The sequence below is a fragment of the Seriola aureovittata genome, chromosome 2 (assembly GCF_021018895.1).
Source record: "Seriola aureovittata isolate HTS-2021-v1 ecotype China chromosome 2, ASM2101889v1, whole genome shotgun sequence".
NCBI lineage: Eukaryota > Metazoa > Chordata > Actinopteri > Carangiformes > Carangidae > Seriola > Seriola aureovittata.
The window spans coordinates 20,710,378-20,735,284 of NC_079365.1; the positions used below are offsets into that span (position 1 = coordinate 20,710,378).

Here is a 24,907-nt window from a genome sequence, read left to right on the forward strand (position 1 = left end):
ATGCATTTCCAAGGACAATATTATAGATCACAATAGTTTCCACATGGCCTGTGTAAAACCTCACAGGTTTGCTCTCACTTAATATCTGGAATATTTGCACAAGCATGAAGCATTTGAAGTAAATTTGTGAGCTGAGGCCACTTGAGAATGTGTTTGTTTGTGGTGTGTGGGTTGATTTGTTGATTTGTTGAAATATGGGCCACAGGTGAAGACATGACACGTCATCATGTGGGATGAGAAGTTGAAGTGTTTTGGCTGGAACAAATGAAGACAGTGAAGGAGTCAAACTTGGTATGAGTGTGCATTAGCCAAGTGTTTTCAGTTGTATCTGGGCGTATTCAAAGATGATGTGCACATTCAAATTTATTTGAATAAATTACAAACCTGACTTAAAATTACAAGTCAAGTTACTTTTTAATTCTGGACCTGTTGTGTCTGATTTGTATGTACTGTATGTAGCCATCAGTGGTGGAAGGTAACTAAGTATATTTATTCAAGTACTCAAGTAGGCTATTTAAATACTATTCAGGGACTTTTTCTTTACTTGAGTATTTCCATTTTTGCTACCTCGTATGAAAATAAGAGATTTCACGAAGTCTGAAAATATATAGGTCTAGTTATTTTCAGACATTTTAATGTGGAAAACTTACATATTATATCTTTAAGTAAAGGATCTGAATAAGCTACTTCCTCCACCACTGGTAGCCATTCCCAAAATAGTCCTCATACACATTGTCATTGTGACCATAAGTCACTCTGACTTACATACACTGGTAACATTTTGGCCTTCCTACACTTTTATTTGGAAATCTTTTTCTGTCGGGCACTTTATCATTATCTGGTTTCATCCCTGCAGTTTCACATTATTGGTGTTGAGATGCTCTTTAATATCAAACAGAAATGCTGAGCTGCATTAACACTTTTCATCTCAAACCTTGTTAACGGTCACTGCCTCACACATTTCATTAAACTGATGCCACAGCTTTAACAGGCAGCCTGCCCCTGTGTGAAAACAACTTGAAATACAGGACGTTCATGTGGCAAATGAGACAGAAGTGAACCCACTGACTTCTCCAACTATCATACTTTGTTTTCAACAGAATCAAAAGTAATCTTGGTTTAAACATTGTCAGATAAAACATAGAGCAGGTGTAAAGTACTGCGTAGTCTATTTGTACTTTGTTTGAGAAGGTGTGCTGAGTACCCAAGACATAGTACTGTGCTTTGTGTGGCACCTGTATGTCTCTCACGTACTCTTCCACCTCTCCTTTCCAATGTCTTATTTCTCTCTCACTTACACTTCTTGTTCCTTCACTTCCCCTGTGATTTCACATTAGCAAGTGAAACATGTAAGAGAAACATAACGCCATCAGGGTTTACGCTTTTCTTCAGTGTATCAAAAACAATATTCATTTTGATTGATCGTATCTGCAAATGTTTTCATGCCGATTTTTGTCAGTTGGATATCCCATTTCCATATATTCCACTTTTGTGGAAAAGTAGAAGTTTTTGTTGGTTAAAGTAGAATTAAGGGTGAGCAATTAAAACCACTTAGGAATAGTCATTTTTAGAAAATATAGTTGTGAGCAGCTACTGTGACTAGGCCAAATAAAAATGTAATCAGTTTCTGACAAAATAATTTCATTACTTTACTAATACACAGCTGTGTCAAAGGTGCCATCCATCAACTCAAAATCTGCTTCACTCAAACAAAATGTCTTCTGTATTTAAAGGGGCTACTTGTAAAAGTTTTCTTGTGTTTTCTTGCCGGGAGCAGGTGGTGGTGATTGTCGCTTGACAAGAGCTTTGGTCATTGTTGCGCTTACAATACAAGAGGTTATAATAGCTGAGCAGCGCAACTTCTTCAAGGCAGATTGGAGACTCCAGTGAGATGGTATCGAAAAGTGACGAGACAAGCTGGGGCTAGCTGGTTAGCATGCTAACTTCAGTAGAAATAAAGATGTGATAGAGACAAGAGTTAACATTTCCATTGCTTTCCACTGCTAGAGACAGCACTTTGGGAGTAAAGAAATGAAGTTTGATGCTGAACTAAGAACATTTCTTCTAGACTGGCAAGGCAAACAACTATTAATGCTAAGATTGGCTATGTAGCAATAGCAAAACTTATAAATAGCTCCTTTAAAAAATGTAGCAACAGAAAACAAGACCTTACGGTTTACCAGGAAGACAGATTAAGATTTTGAGGTGTTTACTGACCATAAACAACTAGTTTAGCTTTGATGACTTTATAGAGCAGTCCTGAAGTTGCCCCTGAAGTCACATTCCCACAGTTCACACACCCTTCAACTGACAACAAAACCCATTTGCCTCCTGACGTTACCAGAGGGCATATTCCTGCTCTTTTGCTGCAGGCTAGCTGCCTCACCTCACCTCCAGCCCCCGACAAAGCTAACACATCCCACATCTGTCCTTTGAACGCACACAAATGAACAAACCTACCATCCAACTGCTCGTGGGACAGCAAAATAGCAGACCACACCAAAAAAAAAACACAGTACTCAGGGAATAAAGTTGTCTGTGGCTACAACAGATTTCCAGCAACTGGATTCCAGAGAGGCCACGTTTGAGATCAGTGTAGAGCCGAAGGGAAATAAAAGTGAATGGAGGGAGGTGTTACACAAAGCCGGGGTTGGCCCTAAACTCTCACTATACAAGTTGCATAAGGCCCAGAAAATTACACAAGGGCCTCTTGCTTTGTTTCAAAGCAGGTGTCAATGTTTACAACTTCGAAGACAGGATGAAGGGTAACTCTCCTTCTTGTCAAACACCCGGAGCAGCAATTAAGTGAACTTGTTCTCTCATCTCCAAAGTTGATGTCAGCAAATAACAGTAACTTTAAGCTGATATGCATCTCTCTCACTCATTTGTCTGTCCGTAGCTGGGCAATGCCTCTCTTGCTTTTGTCTGTGTCTGGCTTATCAGCCGCTTCCAGGGCTGTGTTCTGTGACTTTGTACCTGACAAAAGTGAGAAGAATGAAATACAGCTATTTATTATGTTTGATAAACGCCAACAGGCAACTGTGTTTGTAAACTGCAGCTCGGAAAAGATAACTGCTCTCTGCATTAACGTGTTGATATGCACGTGCAAGACATCCGTGGAGACCAGTCCAGACATGATGGCACTTCTCAAAGGTGCACATAATTTTAAAACACCCTCTAGTTTTGCAGTTGTTTAGTTACAACTCTGGACTAATGCAAGATAGCAAGCAATGGATTGTCATTGACTGTTGATTAAATATTGAATTTTAAATGTTGATTAGCTGAACATACTGAGCAATATGGATGCACATCTCTGAAATAAATAATAACCATTAAGTATTCAGCCGATTTGCACTACTATGGACTGTGATCTGCTCACGTCACATACTTCTTACATTTGCACAAAAGTTCTCCTGGATATAAATCCTTAATACAGAAAAGTGACATATGATTGTCATTTTTTGGAGAGGAGGTTTCTAGATATGCGTAATTCTCTGATTTATTCTCGTTTGCAAATACGTTACAGCTACCTAGTTTATTTCTTTCTCCATTATCACCATCTCTCACCACCTCTCAGCAGTAGAGATGTATACTGTATATTCCTCTTGCTGTATTTCAGCCTGCTGTCGTCCCGTCTTCACTTCCTGTCATTCTGATCCCTTTTTAACATGTCAGACTGTGGATCTGCTCCCCAGGGAGGCCAATGCTACCACCAGGCTCCAGGGGAATCTGAATACTGAGCAAAATGCCTGAATAACAGGTGATGTGGACGCAGGGAAAGGGTAGAAAGATGAGTGGTAAGAGGCTCGTGTGAGGAGTGAAAGAAACCAGAGTGAGGCTGGGGTGGAGGGAAAAAGAAGGCATGACTTGTAACACCTTTGGAAATATAGACACAGAAACCGGGAGGAGAGCTGCTGGATGATTGTTTTAAAGGGAATGGCTTCTAATAAGCTCCCAGATTGCCATGTAAAAGTGGAACCCAGCTCTGTGCTGATAGGAAGCCAACAAGGAGCTCATTAAGAGCCACAACTCATCCCTGTTAACCTGCCATCTCCTTCCATACCGTGTTCCATCCACATCTCGAAATGAAGGACAGGACCTGTGCATTGCATCCCACTTTGGACATTGCATGCTAATGAACTGTATGCATGCAGTGAGGGGGTGTTTGAGCTGAGGGTTGTTGGTGGGTTGGTGCTGTCTTTGTGTGCAAGTCCTTGCTCTGTACAAAGGCTGCACTGTTAGCAACAAAAGCTTTCACATTTTAAATAAGCTTCCATCTCAGGTCAGTCATGATAGATTCGTGGTCCGTGCAGTGTGGCGCTTTGCCAATGACATGCACACTGCACTGACTGCAGTGTTACAGGAAGAAGCTGATGACTGACTGTAGCAATTAGTTTTAAAAGAGGAACAAAAATAAGATTTCGTTCTAAATACAAATGACGATTTTTTTCCTTACTTTCCTTCTTTCTAAATGGTGTGTACAGTTCATGGTGTAAAAAACGTCTTCTCCAGTCAAAGGCTTCTTTCCGCTCGTGGCTTGCAAACACATTTAATTGCTTGTACCATATGATGTTGAGGGCTCAAAGCCTTTGTTGTAAATAGTGAGAAGACAAACACTGGACCATCATTAGTTGCATTTTCTGTCATAAATGTGCAGTGGGTGTTTTTTTCTTTTCAACCACAATACATCAGGCAGCCAAGGGCCCTTTACACAGAAGTTGTTATTACGTAGACCTTTGAGCCAGTACGCTGTCATGCAGAGGTCAAAGCTGCTGTTCTGAAGCTGTTGATTAGTTCTACCAGAAGACAGAGTGACCAACTATTGTTACATGAACTCTTAACTTTTGTCTGTTCCACTTTCTTTCCTTACTTTTCAAATGTAATGATAGTATTTGTTTGTATATTCACTGAGTATGTGTGTGTATATATATATATATATATATATATATATATATATATATATATAGTTGTGGTCACTAATCTACCTAAATCACAACTTGGAGGATCAAAAGACCACCTTAGTAAGTGTGGCACTTTGTCTGAATTTAGGTTCACAAGTAAGTGCTCAAAACTTGAGGTGAGTTGCTCTCCACTGCTCAAAATGACTCGTTGTTCAGTTTAGTGCATAAATCTGTGCAGAAACAGGTCAGGAGCTTGAGTATTTCTGCGACTATTGATCTCCTGGGACTTTCACACACAACAGTCTGTGGAGTTTGCGCAGAGTGGTGCAAAAAAACGAAAATGCGGATTGGCTTCAACAACAGGACACTATGTTGGGCTCCACTCCTGTCAGACAAGAACAGAAATCCCCAAAACTGACAGTTGAAGACTTAAAAAAAAAAAAACGTTGCTTGGTCTGATGAATCCCGATTTCTGCTGAGGCACGCAGGTGGTAGGGTCAGAGTTTGACATCAACAGCATGAATCCACGGACCCATCCTGCCTTGTGTCAACAGTCCAGGCTGGTGGCGGTGGTGCGATGGTGTGGGGGTTGTTTCCTTGGTAAACTTGAGGGCTCTTAATACCAATAAATCATCGGTTAAGTGTCACAGCCTATCTGAGTGTTGTTGCTGACCATGTGCATCCCATTATGGCCACAATTTGGCATCCTCAAATGGCCAGAATGATAATGCACCATGTCACACAGCAAAAGTCATCTCAAACTGGTTTCATAAACATGACAATTGAGTTCAGTGAACTTCAGCGGCTTCCCCAGTCCCCAGTCTGAATCCAGCGGAACAACTTTGGGATGAGGTAGAACCAGAGATTGGCAGCAGAGAATGTGCAGCTGACAAACCCGCAGAAATTATGTGATGCCTTTATTTTTGACAGCAACTGCACAGCACTGGATAGTGATGGGAAAGGCAGGGTAAAGACAGGGGATGACGTCCAGGTGAGCTAGCGGTGTGCCCCTTACATACAAAATATAGAGATAAACTTCTGCCACTACTAAAAAATTGGACATGCAAAAAAACCATACAATAATAGAAACAGCGTAGCCAGTTGTAAAATATATATTAACTTCAGTAGGAAGAGCGACACATTCACCTGAGCTATGACACTATATATATATATATATACAGTATATATACAGTATATATATATATATATATATATATATATATATATGTGGAAAAATAGTAGCTATATTCGCTCTTAGTAAACAATTCAACAAAATGAGAATCAAAAAAAGTAATTAATTTGGACAATAGAGAAATCAAAACGTCATAGTTAGTCCCTGAGATGAAGAAGATGAAGCTATTTTACAGTTTATGCAGCTCCACACATTCCTGTTCATGATTAAATATAGCGTCAGCCTGCTCTATGTTGTAGTAAAGAAAGGGTATCGCTCGGCACTTTCAGAAATCCTCTGAAAGTTCAACCAGCTTAACGTTCAGCAAAAATACCAAAACTTTATAAAGGTTTCAAACAAATGATTTTACCACATCAGTCATGGCTCAGCGTTCATTGTCATGTTTTGTCAAACCAGAGATGGTATCGTGTTGGCTTTGAGCACCATGTTTTGGCAGGACAGATATGTAGATTAGAGTTATTGAACATGACATCTACTCGACCACAGCAAAGTAAACTGAAATAACAAAAGCCCTGCAGTTTGTATGAATAGTACATTTAAACTGTAGAAAAAAACAGGTTAAAAATAGTCTCTTTCCTCCTCGCCTGAAGAGTAATAATGAGGGCCAGGTTGGCACCTAGACTTGCTTCTAGCTGGAAGCCTACAGGAGAGGTTCACACTAATCAGTCTGGTGTGAAGGTATTAGCCTTGCCTGTCTGCTTGGATCACCTCATTAAACACCTGACCTGATTGGTGCCACCAACCAGAGCCTTCAGTCCCTCAGCTTGGTCTTCCTCTGGTCTGAATGGCCCCAACCACATCAGTTCCCTGGGCACCATTCTCGATCTCATTAGTCCCAAGGAGTTGCTTCCTGTAGTGGACGGACACATTCCTCCGAAGTGCCCTTGAGCAGTACTATACAGAGCCTTGTTTTCAGATGCAACATGTGTTTGTAAGTGCCAATGCAGCATAGTTTTATTGCAAGGGTCTTAATGAAAGATAAAAAATTATGCATAACTGAATTAAAATGGTTTTCTACACACAAACTCGTTCAGACACAGAGCGTATCCGTCACTGAATACTTAAACCTAGCAGTGTAGAGAAATGAATCATGCTTCTTTAATGGAACAGTTGCACATGACAAAGTAAAATTCACAGACTGGGATCAGCTGATTGTGAACAAAAACTGAATTGAACACAACATGCACAGTGTAAGCTCTTGGTGCACTGTCCTTATACTCCCTGAAGAAACCATCATCTCCGGTGAAAAGGTTTAATTAAAATTTAAGAAATCTGTGGGCGAGTGATCATCACTTTCAAGCTCAGCAACTTAAAGGTCTTTGTGTCTGGATCTTGTACAGACAAATTTTCACCTCGGCTGTCATTTTGTAGTCGTGACCTCAGGACACCACTAATAATCTCTGGCCACCCAGACTACAACGTGCTCCCCTTCTGTGATGGGGAATGTTTCCACTTCGATTAAGATGACCAAGATCTCAGCAGCAGCACCAGGATGCCCTTGTCATCTTGATCGAGGCAAGAGGTGAAAATGAAGAGCACAGACATGGCAGGGCATCACCAGTGAAGATATCAAGGGTCCGGTGAAGTCTGTGTGTCTGTGTGAAAAGGTCTTAGAACAAATAATAAATATTATAAGTAGAAAATGTATCCAGACTGTCCATTGTAAACAACCACCACAGTTTACAGACCAACTTCCTGGTTCAACTTTGACCGGGTTTCCTGTGCAATGAAGGATTATTAGAGACATATTTTGCTGCACTCACTTTCAGTTTTCCTAGAAAGTGTTAGAAAGTGTGGTTAAACTGTCTGATTGTTGACTGCTCATTCCTTGCCCTGTCAGTGTTTCCTGAGAGCAAACACAGAAATACAATGTTATCATAACTGATAGAAAAGATGGGCAAATAAGACGGAGAGGCAAAAGAAAAATCATGACTCAGCACTGCTGTTAGATAAGCAGACAGAAGTACTGCATGCATAGTCCATGCATTAGCCTTAAAAGCAAAAATGTAGCCTCTTCTGTGCTAGTAATGCAAAGCTACATGAGATACATAATCTTTTTGATGTGGAAATGGGTGTAATTGTGTGATTTAAGAGTTTGGAGTGAATATGATGGGAAAGAACAGAGCAAACACAATGGCAGCCAAGCTCCAGTGGAGGACAAACAAAGAGGGAACTTTCAACCTCTTACAAAATGGTACAATCTAAAGGGAATAAAAATAAGTGCAATCTTTGCACCCCCCCCCCCCCCCCCCATATGGCTGCTATGGGGAACTGAGTATTTGCTTTAACAGCATGGCGGATCAGGAGTCAAGTGGCTGGATTTATTTGTTGGAGTGCAGAAGGAGTGCTCAAAGTTAGGAATGCCAGAGAGAGCGGGAGGAGGGGGAATGCATGTCAGAGGATAAAGAGAATGGCAAGCCGTAGGAGGTGAGAGGTAGATAAGCCCAGAGAGAAAAGAGACAGACAGAAAGAGAGCAAGAGTAAAAACAGCTAGTAAGAGGACGAGTGAGAGGGAGAGAGAGAGGCTTCAGCTCCCAGCGCTCTCAGACAGGCACTCTTCCCCAGAGACTTCTTATCTACAGGGGGCATCTTTGACTTGATAATCCTGCTCTGTGTCACCTATACCACCCTGAATTCCCCACACACACTCACACCCCTCCACCTCTGCGCCCCTGCCCAGTGCCCAGGGGAATGAAGAGCTACCTGTCACTGCGCCTATACCTCCAGGCAACTTGTGGGGCAAGGTTGGGGGTGGGGGGATGGGGGGAGGCCTGACTAAGAAGTCACCTTTCGGGGATATGAATCTTAATAAGGTGGGGATGAAGGGGGAGGTAGAGGAGGTGGAAGCAGATGCATTCTGCTGCTGTTACAGTATGTGTGTGTGTGTGTGTGTGTGTGTGTGTGTGTGTGTGTGTGTGTGTGTGTGTGTGTGTGTGTGTGTGTGTGTGACAGATGGGGAGTTGTGGAGTGCTGACAGGCCCTCTATGCTTTCCTGGCTGCCAGATTATTTTTGGTAATTTATAACCATTGTTGCTTAAAGGGGCTTTTATTTTCAACGGTTACTCATACAACAACACCCCAACAACAGCAGTGCAACCGGCTCCAGTAGACTGCGACTCCAGCTATCTGTGCGTTTATGCTTCCTGTGTTTTGGTCTTGTGTTTGTGTTTGTATGGTAGAGCACTGAGGGCAGGGGTGCTTTCACTCAAAGAAATGATTCTTTGTGAGAAGCTGCCCAGATAAACAAAGGAACTGTGTATGTGAATATAGAACATAAAGGCCAATGACTTGTTTGCTCGTGATCACTGTTGTTTGTGGAGCATGGAGTTAGTTCACTGAAGTCACTCTTAAGTTGGCACCAGCTGCTAAAGTCATGCATCAGTGTCACTGGCTTATTTGTCAGCCGCTTGGCTACCAGCTTACTATTAACATCAATTTGCAATCACACAGATGTACAGTGCCGCTATTATAACGACACACTTCTCACTGTGTCTCTGCTGATGGTAGCAGCACTGCTTCCTCACCACCCCAACCTCCTCATATATGCTCAGCCTGTGGTATTGCTGATTTAAAGCTACAGTATGAAACTTTTGTTGAGTTTTTTCTTTTTTTTTTGTAAAAATATGCTCCAAAATGGATCTCAATGTGAAGAGATGCAGTCAAATGCTTCTGTGAGCCAAACTCATCGAACAGCCTGACAGAACTGGAGTTTTTAGCAAGCCTCATCCTTCTAACCAATCGGCGAAGACCAAAGTCAGGGGTGGCTGTCAATCAATACACGAACCTGCTTCTAGTCAACTCCCGCTCTCATCGAGGTTTCAAGCTTTTGTTATCAGCTGGAGGATGTCACTATGGCTGACTCTCAGGCTAGCAAGCTCCCGAGTCCTGCAATAGCTAAGACGGCAAACACGATGAGGATGTAGGGGAAGGGCTGGGCGGAGCGTGATGGAGCAGAGAGAGGGAGGGGTGGGAGGAGTGAGTGTTTTGTTGTGAAGACTTATGCTAGTTTTCCTTCGCTTTCCAGAGCTCGCATATTGTAGTTTTTTTTTTGTTTTTTGTTTTTTGAGGCATTTTATGCCTTTACTTGACAGAACAGTGTATAGTAACAGGAAATGGGGCAGTGAGCTGGGGAATGATATGAAACAAGGAGTCTGGCTGGCTGGGAATCGAACTGAGCATTTGCATCCATGAGGTATAAGAATTTATATTCATGTATAGACGTGTCTTATGTTTTTTGTTCCTGACTCACAAAACTCATTGTATGCACTGCTAACACGCAGCTGGCAAATTATGACGTCACATTTCACTAATGACTGTCGGTCGGAATTTGCAAATAAATTTGAGTCCTGCGTTGCTCTTGCATGTCCATGTGTGTTTCACAAGTATTGCCTTTGTTTTGATTAGTGATGACCTCATGTTGGAAATAACAGCTTGCATGTTGTAAAATTTTGTGAACCGGGCGCAGTGTTGATGATACTTTGTATATCTGTCTGAATGTGAATGTTTGAGTTCAGTGTGTGGGAAGGAAAGTGATGCCATTATAAGGATCCTGTATCATTAGACTTTCGACAGTATCATTGGACAACATGCACCTAAAACAGTTTTAATCAAATCTAAGCTCTGTGGAAACTGTTGTGCATGGTAGAGTAAGACAGAGGAATCTGGTTATGCTTGATCAAAGCCATTTTCAAGATTTATTTACACATCAGACTTTTTGTCTATAGCCCCACTGTGACTAAAGCCATGGAATATGTGCATGTTGTCATGTAGGTTCGATGTTGTGCTTCATCAGATACATTTGGCCACATCAGCAAAGTAACCTGAGGTCACAGAGTGTTTAGGGTCTTTCAGCATTAGACACATTCACCCATGCCTCGAGGCCAAAATCGATCAGTTCCCAGCTTGTATCCAAGTCTTATCAGTAGTCCACGCATCAGCCTTCATTATTCATGGCCATCGTAAGGCCTTTTATACGACCTCTGATGGTATCGGTGGTAAACAAGGGAAACTGAAAAAACAAAATTTTTCCACAGACTTTTCTGTCAGTGGCAGTGTTTCACAGCAACATTATGACAACTGACATAAGGTGCAATGATTTTCAAAACTTGTACTCACAGTTCGCATCAATATGGTTTTTGATGCATACTTATAGGCAAAACATCGAAGACTAATATCACCTTCCCATGCAGGTGTGCTCTAGAGAATTAGACATCTGAATATGCCCTTTTAGATATATGGCGTACAGATAACCCGCACAAAATGGATTATACATTTTACTCTCGAATTCCCCATACTTTTATTTTAAGGATATATTATACTGGGTGTTAGCTTCTTCTCAAATGATGCATACGATTTTAAATGCATAAATAGTATATATGTCATTATTAGACCACCATGCAAATGTATGTACTATAATGCTTAATACAATTCCTAATCGTGTAACTCTGTGGAAATTTAACACCTTTTGTGATCAATTTAGAGAAGCCCTAAAGGAATTTCTATATATTAATAACGATTCTGTCTTAGATGCTTGAATTTTGTGGGATGCCTTTTAAAGGATTTATAAGGAATAGCTCAATATTGTCTGGCCAAAATTCAAAGAAATTACCAATTTGGAGTAACTATGTTCTGGCATCACTAATTGGTCAACAACATGTAAACTTCTCAGCAGAACTAGAAAAAGAAATATCAATGATTAAATTGTATTCTTGGAAAAAGGTTTTTTAATGCATAGAGCGAGGCAATCTCATTACCTTGGTAGGAATAAACTCAGTTTTCTCACTGGCTGGTAAGTTGTGTCATAATGACAGCTTGGCAGATATACCTTCAGAGAATGGCTTCCTCCTGCATGACCCTGTATGAATTAATCAACAATTCGAAAGATTTGATCAAAAATTATATTAGAACGAAACAAATAATAAAATCAATTTCTAACCACAAATCTTAATTTCTTTAAGGATTTAGTTTTGCCATGTCAATCGGTTGAGGAGACAAATACTCTAGATACTAAAATAAGTTTAGAATTACTTTAATCACTAAAACAGATGTCACAGGGTGTGACTAGATGTATAGTCCTTTCTCACTAACTTACATTTAGACTGAGGCCACGTTCAGACCAGCTTTAGCTCTGTGAAAAAAAGCAGCCCTCTCATTTATTTGAATGAAGCCAGTTTGGTGATGGGGTGGCAACAAGGATGGTTACAGCAAAAACCATAAGAAAAATTTAACCTTGCTCACCTTTTTGTCTGACTGCAACACAACTTCATCAGTCCAAAACACTGTGGTTGCCAGTCAGATATGTGCAGGTTCATGCTCCTGATACGTTACTTTGTAATGTGGATGGTAAATTTCAACTGTTTCCCTGGCAATCGTCACAACAAAAGATAAAAGTATTGCAGCTGCAACAACTTTCCAGAGTTGTACTACTACTGATGGACCTGTATCTGAAGCAACACATCCACACCAGTGCAGCCCCCTGGCTTGTTATAAAGCAAGGTCTTATAATGCCCTCAAAGAGCTAAATGCTAACAGGCTGACAGTGATAATTCTAACATGTTCATGTTTCACAGGTATAATGTTTACTATGTATTAGTTTAGTGCGTTAGCATGTTAAAAAATTTGCTAAGTAGAAGGGCACTCAGATAGCGCAGACCTCCGCCAAGGCCAATGTCAAACAACATACACCAGACCTCAGAGAAAAAATGTAATTCATAGTGAATGATCGAGATCTGCCCCAAAATTTTATAGGTTTGTCCCTGGCCCATGCACCATCCCTCCACCAAAAATTGCCTAATCCTGCTGACAAACAGACAAACTGACATGGGTGAAAACATAACATTCTTGCCTGAGGTAATCAACATTACACACAAAGTGAGGCTGATGGAAATATCTGTAGTTTCAGGGGTTTGAGTATATATAAAGTACAGTTATAATGATATAATATAAAAGTAATAGTTATATAAAAAGATAGTATTAAACAAGTTTTGAACACAAGGTGATGCTACATGGAGAGTTAGAGCTCACCAAAGTTATAACAGTTCATCCCAGGGAAAACAAGAAAGTCTGTACCAAAATGTTATAGTACTGAAAAGCAAAAATACCCACAGCAATTTAACCAGTAGTTGTTAAGATATTTCTGTCTGGACTGGCAGACAGACATTGCCATCCCTACAGCCACACTGCTAGAAAAAAAATATAATTCGAGACAATTCTCATTCCAAAAGTTCTTCACACTGTACCAACTTCACAAAGAGTCACCCACATTGTAAAGCTGTCACAATAATTCCAGCCGCATATTATGTTCTGTCCTGTTCTGACGGACAGACGTAATCAAATCCAATTATTCCACTTCTCCCTTTGCTTCCCATTAGTGCTCATCTCCCATTCTCCTCTCAAATTCCCTTCCTGCAACAAAACATTTGAATGACAATGGCATAGTCCTGACACCCACAACAGGCACATCGCTCGTGCTCTTCTCCTGTACCTCTCTCACCCTCTATCCTTTCCACACGTTCTCCTTTCTGAAATCAATAGAAAGGGAAACAAAATGACAGGGTTTCATATCATTGCTGTGATACCCCGAGACTACACAGGGAAATGACTATTTCCACACACAAAAGGCTCCATTACTGCCAGGTGACCTCTCGTCATTGTGTTCCTTAACCTCCGAGTTAGGCACCCTAGGATCGGCAATTCAATGTATGTGTTAGCAGGTGTGTGCCTCCGTGTGCGTATGCGTGACTGCACAGTGTAATTGTGTATGTACCAGAGCTCCTCATGCAGTGGCAAGGAATCTGTCATTCATCCTTTCTCACACTGTTTTTTTTTTTTTTTTGCTGTCATGCTTGGAGTGACTACACGGCCTTCTATTTTTAGAATTAAAAATTCCAACTTTCAAAATATGTCAAAGGCACAGCTAATTATATTTTTCCTTTGTCCATGTAGGCATGCTTGCAATTACTCATAATTATCTTCAATAAATGTTTTACCTCACTGAGGAGATAAGGGACTTTTTTCTGTGATGGATTCTGAGTGTTTTCCTAACTGTGCAGTTGCATCCAATCTTGCTTCATCATTGCAGTGTTTCTACTGCACTAGTGTGTGTGCATTAACACATGACGTCCATACTTCTACAGACACACTGTTTATGTGACGTGTGTGAGCATGTTTTAGTGGGCACTGAGATTGGGTTTATGTAGTATGTTGTAGTATGTATGTTTTTGTTCTACCTTGTCAGGCTGACTTTGTTTCATATTCTTCCTCCCCTGCTTTCTGCACCTCCACCTCTTCCCACCTACGTACCTTTTCCTGTCCCTTCGTCTTTTACTCCTACACTCCCTCTGCTTTGCCGCCATCATCCTATTGTTCATACTGTGTGTTACAACATAGTATTTGAGCCCATACCATGGGCAACACCATGGGTCAGGGTCACAGCTACAGAGATACCACATGGAGACCTGTGATTGGTCAGCTTGGGCTGCTTGTGTTTTTCCTGCGGAGATTGTTGACAGCGGGTTTTAAAAAGGCTCAATGATTATTGTTTTAAAAACACACAAAAAGCAACGTCTCTTCCACTGCAAGTGGTCTGCTCCCCTGAAGTGCTGCTATCATAGTGAATGAAAGTACATAAACACAGTGATTATTCAGAAACAACCCTGTCTCCAAGGAATTACATTTACATACATTTACCTAATTTACAGCAACAAATTTGTTTTGGAGTAAAGGTAATGCCGCCAAGATTACATTTATTATCAGCGAAATATGGATTTCATTTGTTTCCCACCAAAATATCAGCTCTTACTATATTATGACTAGCATTTAAAGCATTATTAAACTGTTTTATGGTTATGTTTACACACTCATAGAACTTGGTTAAGTGAGGGAAAAGATCATGGTCTTGGTTTAAAAGCCAGCAGCAGCTTGAACAGGACACACAACATGGCTATTCACATATAAAGCTGCTATATGTACGTTTTTGCTATCGCTCCATAGCTAATGTTAGCATTATTAGCTGTTACCAGACCAGTGTAGATGAGATGTTGCGAGTTCAGCGTCAAACTTCATTCCTTTACTCGCCCAGTGGTGGAAAGCAATGGCAGTGCTTGTTTTGCTTCTATTTCTATCACTTCTTTTCTTCCACTGAAGTTAGCATTGTAACCAGCAAGCCCGTCTCGCCACTTTCCGATAGCGAGTCACTGTAGCCTCCAGGCTGCCCTGAAGAAGTAGCCAAAGTCCTTTTGTTGCCTAAACTTAACCCCACATAGAACTCAGGGTGCAAACCCAGGTCTCTTAAGACCACCATCCACGCCTCCCTCTGACTATGCAGAACAAAAGTGTATAGATTCCTTCACTAGAACAAACTTAGTCTGTTAGCCATTACATTTCTCACCACAACGTAACTGGGAAAACAAATTAATCCTATATACATGTCATTTCTAGGAGGTAGAGTTGTCAGTAATGAGACACGGTGAAATACAAATTACTTGGATGTTACTCAAATTCTGAATGTGCGTAGTCCACAAGTAAATGCAAAAATGATAACAAAGCTACAAGAGTATAATTAAAGCATGATACAGACTGATCGATCATGTTCAATATATTAGTCTAGATTGTGGTTCTGCTATTAATCAATAAAGTCCAACACTGAACTATACACCATAGGTATCTATGGCGAGAGTTTTGTTAACCCGTTGCATCAAGTATAAACCCAACTTCCTAATTTTTCCACTTCCTTATGTTCCTTCCTCTCTCCACCTTAAGATATCCCCTTCTTCTGTCCCACCCCCTGCTCCTGCTCCTCCTCCTCCTCCTCCATGTTGGTCCACCTTTACCACCTTCTTCTCCTGTGCCACCACCAACCATCCCGTCCTTCCCATCCCCCTTTACTTTTCTTCATTTTTCCTGTTGCAATTACATGCTTTTTCCTCCTCCCCTCCATCATCCTCACGTTGTTGTCCTCCTCATCCTGCTTTTCGCTTAATCCATCAAATTGAATTAGTGGTAAAGTTCTTTAAATCTGTTAAATGCTTAAATGGGTGTGGACTTCTTCTTGTGGAGTCTTGACTGTAATTTGTTGTCTTTAATGATACATACTTGTAATGTGTTGGTGATAAACATGAGCAGCCTTTAACCCTACAATTTTGGAAATGGTCAAACTTTCTCCATATGTTCGGGGAGGAAAAAAAGAGTAATAATGATGCAAGGATGATATTTGTGAAAATAGATGCACTCGGCTCTTGCTCAGAGCATGTTCATTCATTTACTATGACCATGCGGCGACCGAGTGACTCGGAGCAGGAGCGTCGCCGCTAAGTGGAACAGAGAAGGGGAGCAGCTGGGCGAAATTCACCTGCCACTTTCAATGTGGATCAGAAATTGCACTCACACCAACATCTCTTCTCCAACAGTGGGGGGAAAAAAATTAGGGGAAACAGGAGGACAGAGTGTGCTGAGGCCATACAAATCACAGACAGTAGATTGAATGGAGGGCAGTGATGGAAATGGGAAATGGTCACATTCTTTGAGACCTGCTGTGTTTGATAGACAGGGTTTCATGGTCTGCTGAAGATGAAGCAATGGGTGTAACACACTGATTTACAGCAGCTGAAAGATTGACAGAAATACAAAAGAGTTACTTACTGTGAAGTAATTTATGGTTTATAATAGAGGAAACATTAAGTAGTGTTAGTTTTTCCATCTTTGTGACATTTTTCGTGTCACAAAACATTGTAATAGATTTATTCCCACACGGTCTCCTTTGAAATTATGTTTCTATGGGCACTTCTTAATTGTTTAGCCAAATATTTTTTTTGAGGTAATTGTCATTTCTTTCTTATTATGAAGAAAAGTGCTATAATTTTGTGCTGCCTTCATGTTGTACGAAGGTGGTTGCGGTCACTGTGGATGTCAAAGCTTACGACTCTGACACTGCAGATGAGGGCCCACATCTTCTGTCCCACATGTGGTTAGACACACTTGAGGGCAGGGAAAGATTAGATACTAATACAAAACCCACATTTTGCTTCAAGTCACTTTTGACTTTCTTTTTCTTTTTTTGATATTTTCTAATATTTACCCTTTAACTTTCCCTAATTTTAAGGAAGTGCTTCAGGTGCCTAAACACAACCAATTAAAAGCCATAAAAAAATAATCCAAGAGGAATTTCCTCTCAACACGTATTTGTAATATGTAAACACATAGTTTCTAGGAGATGGGTTCAGTTGAGTCTCTGGTATACAACACTCTGAATACGTCTAGAAATGTTTTATTTCACTGTTGCATAAGATTTTAATTTATAAGCATCACTTGATCTTGGATTGTGGGTCTCTCCTGGTTTTGGCCAAACAGTAGTTTGAGCAAGATGGTTGCACAGTTGAGGTTGTGCTTTGACAGGCATGTTATTAGAAATAACTGTCTGACCAGCTGTTTCCTCTTCAGCAGTTTGGTCACTCAGGCATTTGCAGACTTACTGTACGTGATATTGTAACTAGCCCTGAACTAGTTTTAATCCTCCTGCCACAGTGCTCAGTGCACAAGTCTTCTCTCTGCCTGCAGTGACTCTTTGCCTCGCAGGGAGGCAGTGCTGCGTCGCTCTCACACTGACGAGAGCCACAGACAGACTGCAGTGAGTCTGCTTTTCAAAGAGTGATAACAGATTGCTAATATACAACTTATAGAGTCACACATAACCACAAAGCAGCTCATTCTACACAGACACTCCTCTCCATCTGTGACATACTTGTCTCACTTCACCACCTCTAAGCCTATCAGCATGATGTGCACTTGTGGCTAGCAGCCACACACGCACACACACACACACACACACACACACACACACACACACATTGGCCTTGTATATGCATTGCTATAAGTATGAGGACATGCCACAGGTGAGCAAGAATGTCTCATATCTGAAGAGGAAAGTGTAGAAGAAACCTTTATCTCAGGGTTCAGGGCCAAAAACTGTTGTCTATATTCACTGTACAGATAAAATCTACAGCAGATGTGTACAGAGAGAGAAAAGAACATAGAGAAATTTAATTCTCTTAGGTGAGAGAGGAAAAGAAGAGAGAAGGTTTGTGCACTGAATTTGAACTGTATACTGGCTGTAAATATTTAGTAAAGCCACAGACTAGAGAAACGGATGGAAAAACAGAAAGACAGGTCAGTCAGTCATTCAGACAGACATTTATAGAGAAGGGACATGCTTCATCATACACTGGCAGAAAGTCGAGACAGACATTAAGCTTATACAAAGGGAGGTCGGCCCGTCACTCAGTCAGATGTGTATGACTGATTGACAGCATTATATAATACTACACAGCCAGACAGACACACTAACAATCCAGCAGACAGATCCACTGATCTCCACACAGACAGCACGGCGAGTAGACACCGTGCATCCGAGATCAGTTCATATTAAAGGTGGCACAGTCAGGCAGGCAGCAGCTGGGACTGGCCATCAGGGAGAGATGTGGGGGCCACGCTGCCCCAATATATCCATGCAACATTAATATTTCAAAATTGTTTTTCTGTGAATTTATAGTCTGGCTAGCGTGTGCTGTTGGCCTCCATCACACGCAGCCGTTTAAACGAAAGCAGTCAAGGTTCATGTTTCTGTGTAAGATCCTTTTCCATTTGCTGGAGAATTTTAGCTGCCAGCAAAGCAAGTGAGGCAGGGTCGTATATGAATGCTGTCAGTGTGAAGTTAGGTGACACTAACTAAAGCTGGTATGTGTGGAATCTCCAGTTCAAAGAAGTTCACAATTATTTCTGTAGCATTTACTCATCCGGTAGATGTTTTTGTCCAAAGCGACATACAAATGATAACACTGTGAAATTTCAAAATTCTAAATTTATGTAAATTATACAGCCACAGGTCTGGTTTACATGATTTATTCGCTATTAATAATTGGAATGATGAAGACAGTATTGTACAAAATATAACAAACTAAAGCAGAATTCAGGCTAAAGTGTCAATGGGGAGTAAGAAATAAGGCTGCAACAGTTATTTTCATTCATCTTTAATCTGCAGATCACTTATTCGTATGTGAAATAAAATGCCTATGACGAATTGTCATAGCAGAAGGAGTCGACCAACCATCAACCAACAAGCACAAACCCAAAGATGTTCAATGTATTATCATAGATGATCCCCACATCAGACAAGATGGGAGCAGAGCATGGTTTTACTCAGTGGTTTAATTATCAAAATAGCAGCTGTCTGTCAATTGACCGTCTCAGCTCTAATGACGAATGAACTGAATGATCGTTTGATGAATCTAAAAGTCATATTTGAAGCAAGCCACTTACTTTCTTTGGTTACACTACACCAACTTAAACAAGTGTACATCATCCTCCACAGCTTCCTCTCTGATTATTATAGAGTGTAAAGAGTCATCTCAACATCTAAACAGCGACAGGACAAAAAAAAAACCCCAAAAAATCTACATGCAGTTGTGGTCAGTGCAGTTGCCAATAAGACAAGAGCTGCTTGTGCGCCGTGACGCGCGCAATGAGAGGGGTAGGGGGGGAAGCAAGAGGGGGTGAGAGAGCGAGAGCGAGAGAGAGAGAGAGAGAGAGCTCACCTCTCCAAATCAACCAGTCAGCATCCCAAAAAACACAAGAAGCGCTGGTGATCTTTCAATGATACCCTCATCTCTGCCCTCACTCCTCTAAACTCACTTGGTCTCCGCACAAACTTCCAGCGAGAGCGTCCGGCATGAGCGGAGACAAACACCATGGATGTGCCACATGAGGCGGACCGGAGCAACTGAACCGCCACCGCTCAAAGTTTGACCGTAGAAACCACCGTGACACTCGCTGAACAAACACGCAACTTTAAGTGCGTTTTTTTTTCTTCCTGCTTTTCTGACACTTTTTACTTTGTCGCCTGCCCCTTGGATTGCTTGGATTCCGCGGTGTGTCTTTTTATGTTCAGCCGGGGAGACGTGTAGTTTTTTTTCGGGGTGGTCCGCTATAAGGAAGGTGACATGCAGGTTCTCGGTTGGACCATAGTTCTCCTCTGCCAGTGGATCCTACGGAAGGTGAGTTTATCATTCTGATGAACCAAAAAACACTAGAAATACCTTTTTATATGCAACCATAGAGACTGGGTTGGGGGGGGGGGGGGGGGGGGGGGGGGGCATGCGTTTGGAAAGAAGCACCTGCCCTCTCCTTTTAGAGGGTCAGTTTTCTTTAAATGACTCCGCTGGAAATAAAAATATATATCCATGCAATAACATTTTTAACGTTTCACATTGAGAATAGTGTCTAAATCACAGCCAGCAGGACCTGGTGGTTTTATAGTCTCTTTTGACAGAGCCGTATCGGTATCTCCATTCAAGCTGTGTTCTCTGGAACTTGATTTTAAGTTGTTATATCTTCATAACAGCCGTTCAGACCATGGAGAAGCTGCAAAAGGTGTTTCTCTGGCTCAATTTTGTTTTAACAGTTTGAAAAAAACGCGTGTGCGACTTTTCTCTCTTTTTTTTTGTTGCCCGATCTCCAAACGCGCAGATCTCTGCTGTCTGTTTCCCCTTTACTCCCATGCAGTTAAGCAGGACTCCTTATCTATTCATCTATGTGCTCCCAGCAACTTCCTCTCATTTCTCTTCAGAAGTTAAACACGCCCGTGGCTTGTTTCATTATCTCGGCATCGTTGTGGCAAAGAGTTTGTTCGCCTACTTTGGCTGCTGCAGCTGCTGATTATTTCTGGTTAAATGCGTGCGTGCGTGCGTGCGTTTATGCGCGCGCTCACTCATTTCTTGGGCTGTTTGCGCATTATATGTGTGTGCTTTCCTGATTGCTTTACACTGACAGTAATAATGTACATATTATATCTAGACCTCAACACATAACAGAATACAATACAATACAATACGACAGAATACAATGCAACGCTGTCTGTCCCAGCAGATACACACCATCTGTACTCAGTATGTCTTTGGCCTCAGCAAGAAATGAAAGAGAATAAAAACATGACCTTTCTCCATGTTCCTCATCTCCTCCCTCTTCCTCACCTCTGACACTTTCAGCTTCCCCCCTTCCCGTTTCTTTCCTCCCTTTTCTGCTCCTCTTCCATTATGGATCTATTTATCCCCACTCATTTAAAAAATGAAAAAAAACACCATGTCTTCAAATATAGTAAAAACATATGCAACACTGTAAAAATGTTGCAGAGGTTTTGACAAGACTTTCAAAATCTGCTATTTTTTTACAAGGCTTAAAAAAAATCAGTCCTGAAGTGTAAAGGTGTATGACTGAGGTTTTATTAGCAGAGGAATATCACTACATTCAAGTGTCAAACCGTAGTGTTAGGACTGTAAAGATCTCAGGGGTGAACACCATCACTGTTAACAGTTGTGCTTGGTGGCTCACAGTTGCCGGAATACTCTCCAAACACAAAGGAAATAGTGATGGGAGATATAAACCTTTTTTTTTTTTTTTTTTTTTTTAAACACCCAGTTGACTGCTGGCAGATTGGGGTTAGGTTGTATTGTGACAGGTAATAACACCTCCACTTCTTCTGAAGATTGAATACATATCATGTCTCCTGCAAAGTGGAATTGCCATGCATCTTCCGCATGAGAGTGCAACTCAGGTTCAAGTATTAGGATCGACTTTGTATTAGATTATATCAGCCACGCTTTTCAGTAATGTGCAATTTGAAGTTGTGTTAGATCCTTTTTTTTCTTTCCTTTCTTCTGTGGAGTGAGGGAGGATAAAAATCTTGTTTGTTTTCAGCGGCTATGCCGCGGTGTAGATGACACAGTGATTTGGCTGACATAATCTGACAAGTTACATCCCTGGGAGCACTATTAGCTTGAGGGATTAAGAAGTGAAGAGGTAAAAGGCGGCAGTGAAGAAGTGACGGCAGGTGATAAATTCGGTAAACAGAGAGAGGAGGAAGGAGGAAAGAGAGGATAGGAAAAGAGCAAAGTAGAAGTCAGCGGAGGGGAAAGAAGAGACGGTAACATTAACCATCTCTCTAACTTAATTTGGTGGTCTCTTTGAAGGAAACCCACCCTCAGTGGTCATTTAGAGCAATTTAGAGGCTTGTTTAAGTACATCTGTGAGTGCATAAGTGAGTGTTTCCAATGGAAGACGGGGAGGCAAAGTGAGTAAAGGATGGAGATGATGCTCTCCTGATGTCTCAAGGCTCTATCATTTATATTTTGTATGTGTTAAAAATGTAGAACTTCTTTTATGGCTTATTTTCAAAATGTTTTACAAAAAGTGAAATTGTGTTAACACACTTGGACGAGAACATTTTTTGTGGGTGGGTTCTTACATTTCTGTATAAAAAAAACAAAAAAAGAACCAGCAAATTGTGTTTCGTGCCTATGATGTCTAACGCTGCAGTATTATAATTTTTTCCACCTTGTACTTTGAAACGATATCTACAGTAACAGCACTACAAAAGAAGAAAAGATGTGTGAAAAGCTTCTTTGCTGTTTTATGCTCCCAGTAGGAACAATAGCATTAGCCGGCATCTCAACCTGACAAAATCCTCTTATCTCCCCCCATAAAACAACTAGCTATATACCCCAGGGATATTACAGCAACTGAGTCACTTTAATTTCATTATATATAGTCCTACTTCCTTTGTAATCATGTCTCTCATATTCTGCATAGCTCTGCATTTCACTAGTCTCTCTATGTCCCAGTAAAATGTATACGAGTGTTTTCTATGCTTCATGTTCGTGCCCACATGTTATGCACTTATTCACGCCAAAGTGGGGGATGGGGTTGATGGGAGGGGGTCACAGCTATCAGAAAAAGCAGGATCAGATGTTTGTTTTTTTTGTTTTTTTGTTTTATCCAACATGGATTAAACCAGGTAGCTGGTGTTTCCCTCCCACTCGCTGTATTTTTGTCCATCCATCTGTCCGTCTGTGGATCATCTCAACTGTCAAACGGCCCAGTTTCAACGAACCAGGAAGGCACCCCTGGTCTGTAATCTGTGCAAATTATATTTTCTATTCAACAAACCGATTAGATATGTAATCTGTTGAATCATGCTGACAGAAGCAATCACATTACTGCCATATCTATTGCCTCTGAAATTGTACCCAGAGATCAAAGCAATTATTTAACCTAAAAAAAAAAAAAAAAAATGCCACCGATTCATACAGTGTTTTTAATGGATTCTAACATACTTTGCTTAAGGTTAAGCAACAATCCATTTTTATTAATTTTGTTTTTCTCCCCTTTCAACAGCCCTGTGCCCCATTTTTGACAACCCATTACTTTCAAAATGAGTCATCACTTGCTTGGTGCAGTGAACAGTTCCACCCCAGGCTTTGTATTAGCCTTAAGGAGAGGGGGAATTTAATATAATGCGTGTAGATGTCGTAGATCTTAAACTAATTTGAAACATCGTTATAAACGTGTAGGTTCTGCTTTGTACGAGCATCTGTCATTGCTGTTGATGTGATTCAGCTCATTGTAAGACTGAAGACGTTGACGTGTAACGGATAATCGCGTTCTTTGTAATCGAATTAAAATGTTCTTTTTCAAACTAGAAGTGATAAAGTCAGGTATGTATAATAACTGCATCTTACTCCCACTACTTTTTCTACAATGTGCAGATCATCTAGGTATAATAAAAGAGGCAAACATCAGGCACAAAAATAAAAACTATGGTGCAGGAATTCAATTACAAACAATGTGCGCGCCCTCTGTTTGACTGACAGCTCAACTACACCTGAAGTTCCAAGAAAGGGAGAGTTACGTCTGAAATTATTGATAAGGCCGTGCTATTATTTTAAGACACAAAGGAAGAGGAACGCAGAACATATTCAGGAGCGTGGACAGAGCTGCTGCTGCTGCTGCTCTCACTGCTCAACAGGCCTGTTGCGGGTGTTTGGTTCTTTTCCTGCCGGAGCCACCTGTTCATATTTGATATGCAGATGTGATGTGTAAAGGTGTTCCTGGGTCAGAGATTCAGCTTCTAGTCATGCATAGTAAATTTATTTCTATGCACACACACACACACACACAACACACACACACACACACATACACACACACACACACACACACACACACACACACAAACATACATAATATATATATAATATTTCATTTTACTCCAATTGTGATTTTTATAATGCACAGTGCTAAAGTTACATTCCACCACTAATCCTCACTCTGAGTTTGCTGCCACAGATAATGAGCTACAGTAGTTTTATATGTTTATATAGCACTCACACATTTTACTGCTTAAGTCTTACTTTGTGTGTTGTGTTTTATGAGACTGTCCTCGCTGCTTGACAATTTGCATTCAAACTGTGTAACACAACAGTTTTCAGGCTTAATTAATTTCAAGGGTTTTATATTTTCTGTCACGTTCAGTGCAGAGGAAACAACATACATGTCATGCACGTGTAGTGTGGTGTAGCTGAAGGTAGTTGCATCTTATCTGAAGCCCACTCCTCCTCCTCCTCCTCCTCCTCCTCCTCCCCTCCTCCTCCACCTCTTCCTCCTCCTTCTCCTCCTTCTGGCCCCATGGAGCCTCACTGTAATTAAATGAGGTTGTTGCACATAAAAAGACAAGAGAAGAGGGAGTCAGGAGTACAGGTTCAAGTGCGGATTTATTTCTAAAGTACATGTCATAAAAATCACAGGTTTCACGTGAAGGTGAGAAGAACATGTACATGATGATGTGATGACTTTTCACATCCATCCATCCATCCATATATAAATATTTGTCAGACACATTACCTCATTTACTTACTCACTTCAGCCAGCCAGTGTGAAGCAGAGCAGATGTGTCTCAGGTGTAAAGGCTGAGGCATATCTCACTTCTTTG

At 41.0% G+C, this 24,907-nt stretch overlaps 1 protein-coding gene across 3 annotated transcripts in view; it reads left to right on the forward strand.

The window, feature by feature from the left end:
- Positions 1–24,907, forward strand: part of LOC130175752 (neurexophilin-4) — a 115,660-nt gene that overhangs the window by 51,566 nt on the left and 39,187 nt on the right. Inside the window, exon 1 of one of the 3 annotated variants that reach the window (XM_056386282.1) lies at positions 19,580–20,138. The exons of the other annotated variants lie outside the window; for them this stretch is intronic. Within the exon in view, the coding sequence (XP_056242257.1) occupies positions 20,085–20,138 (54 nt within the window). The 5' untranslated portion in view covers positions 19,580–20,084. Of the gene's footprint in view, positions 1–19,579; positions 20,139–24,907 lie in introns of those variants that run through there. 3 annotated transcript variants of the gene reach the window in all.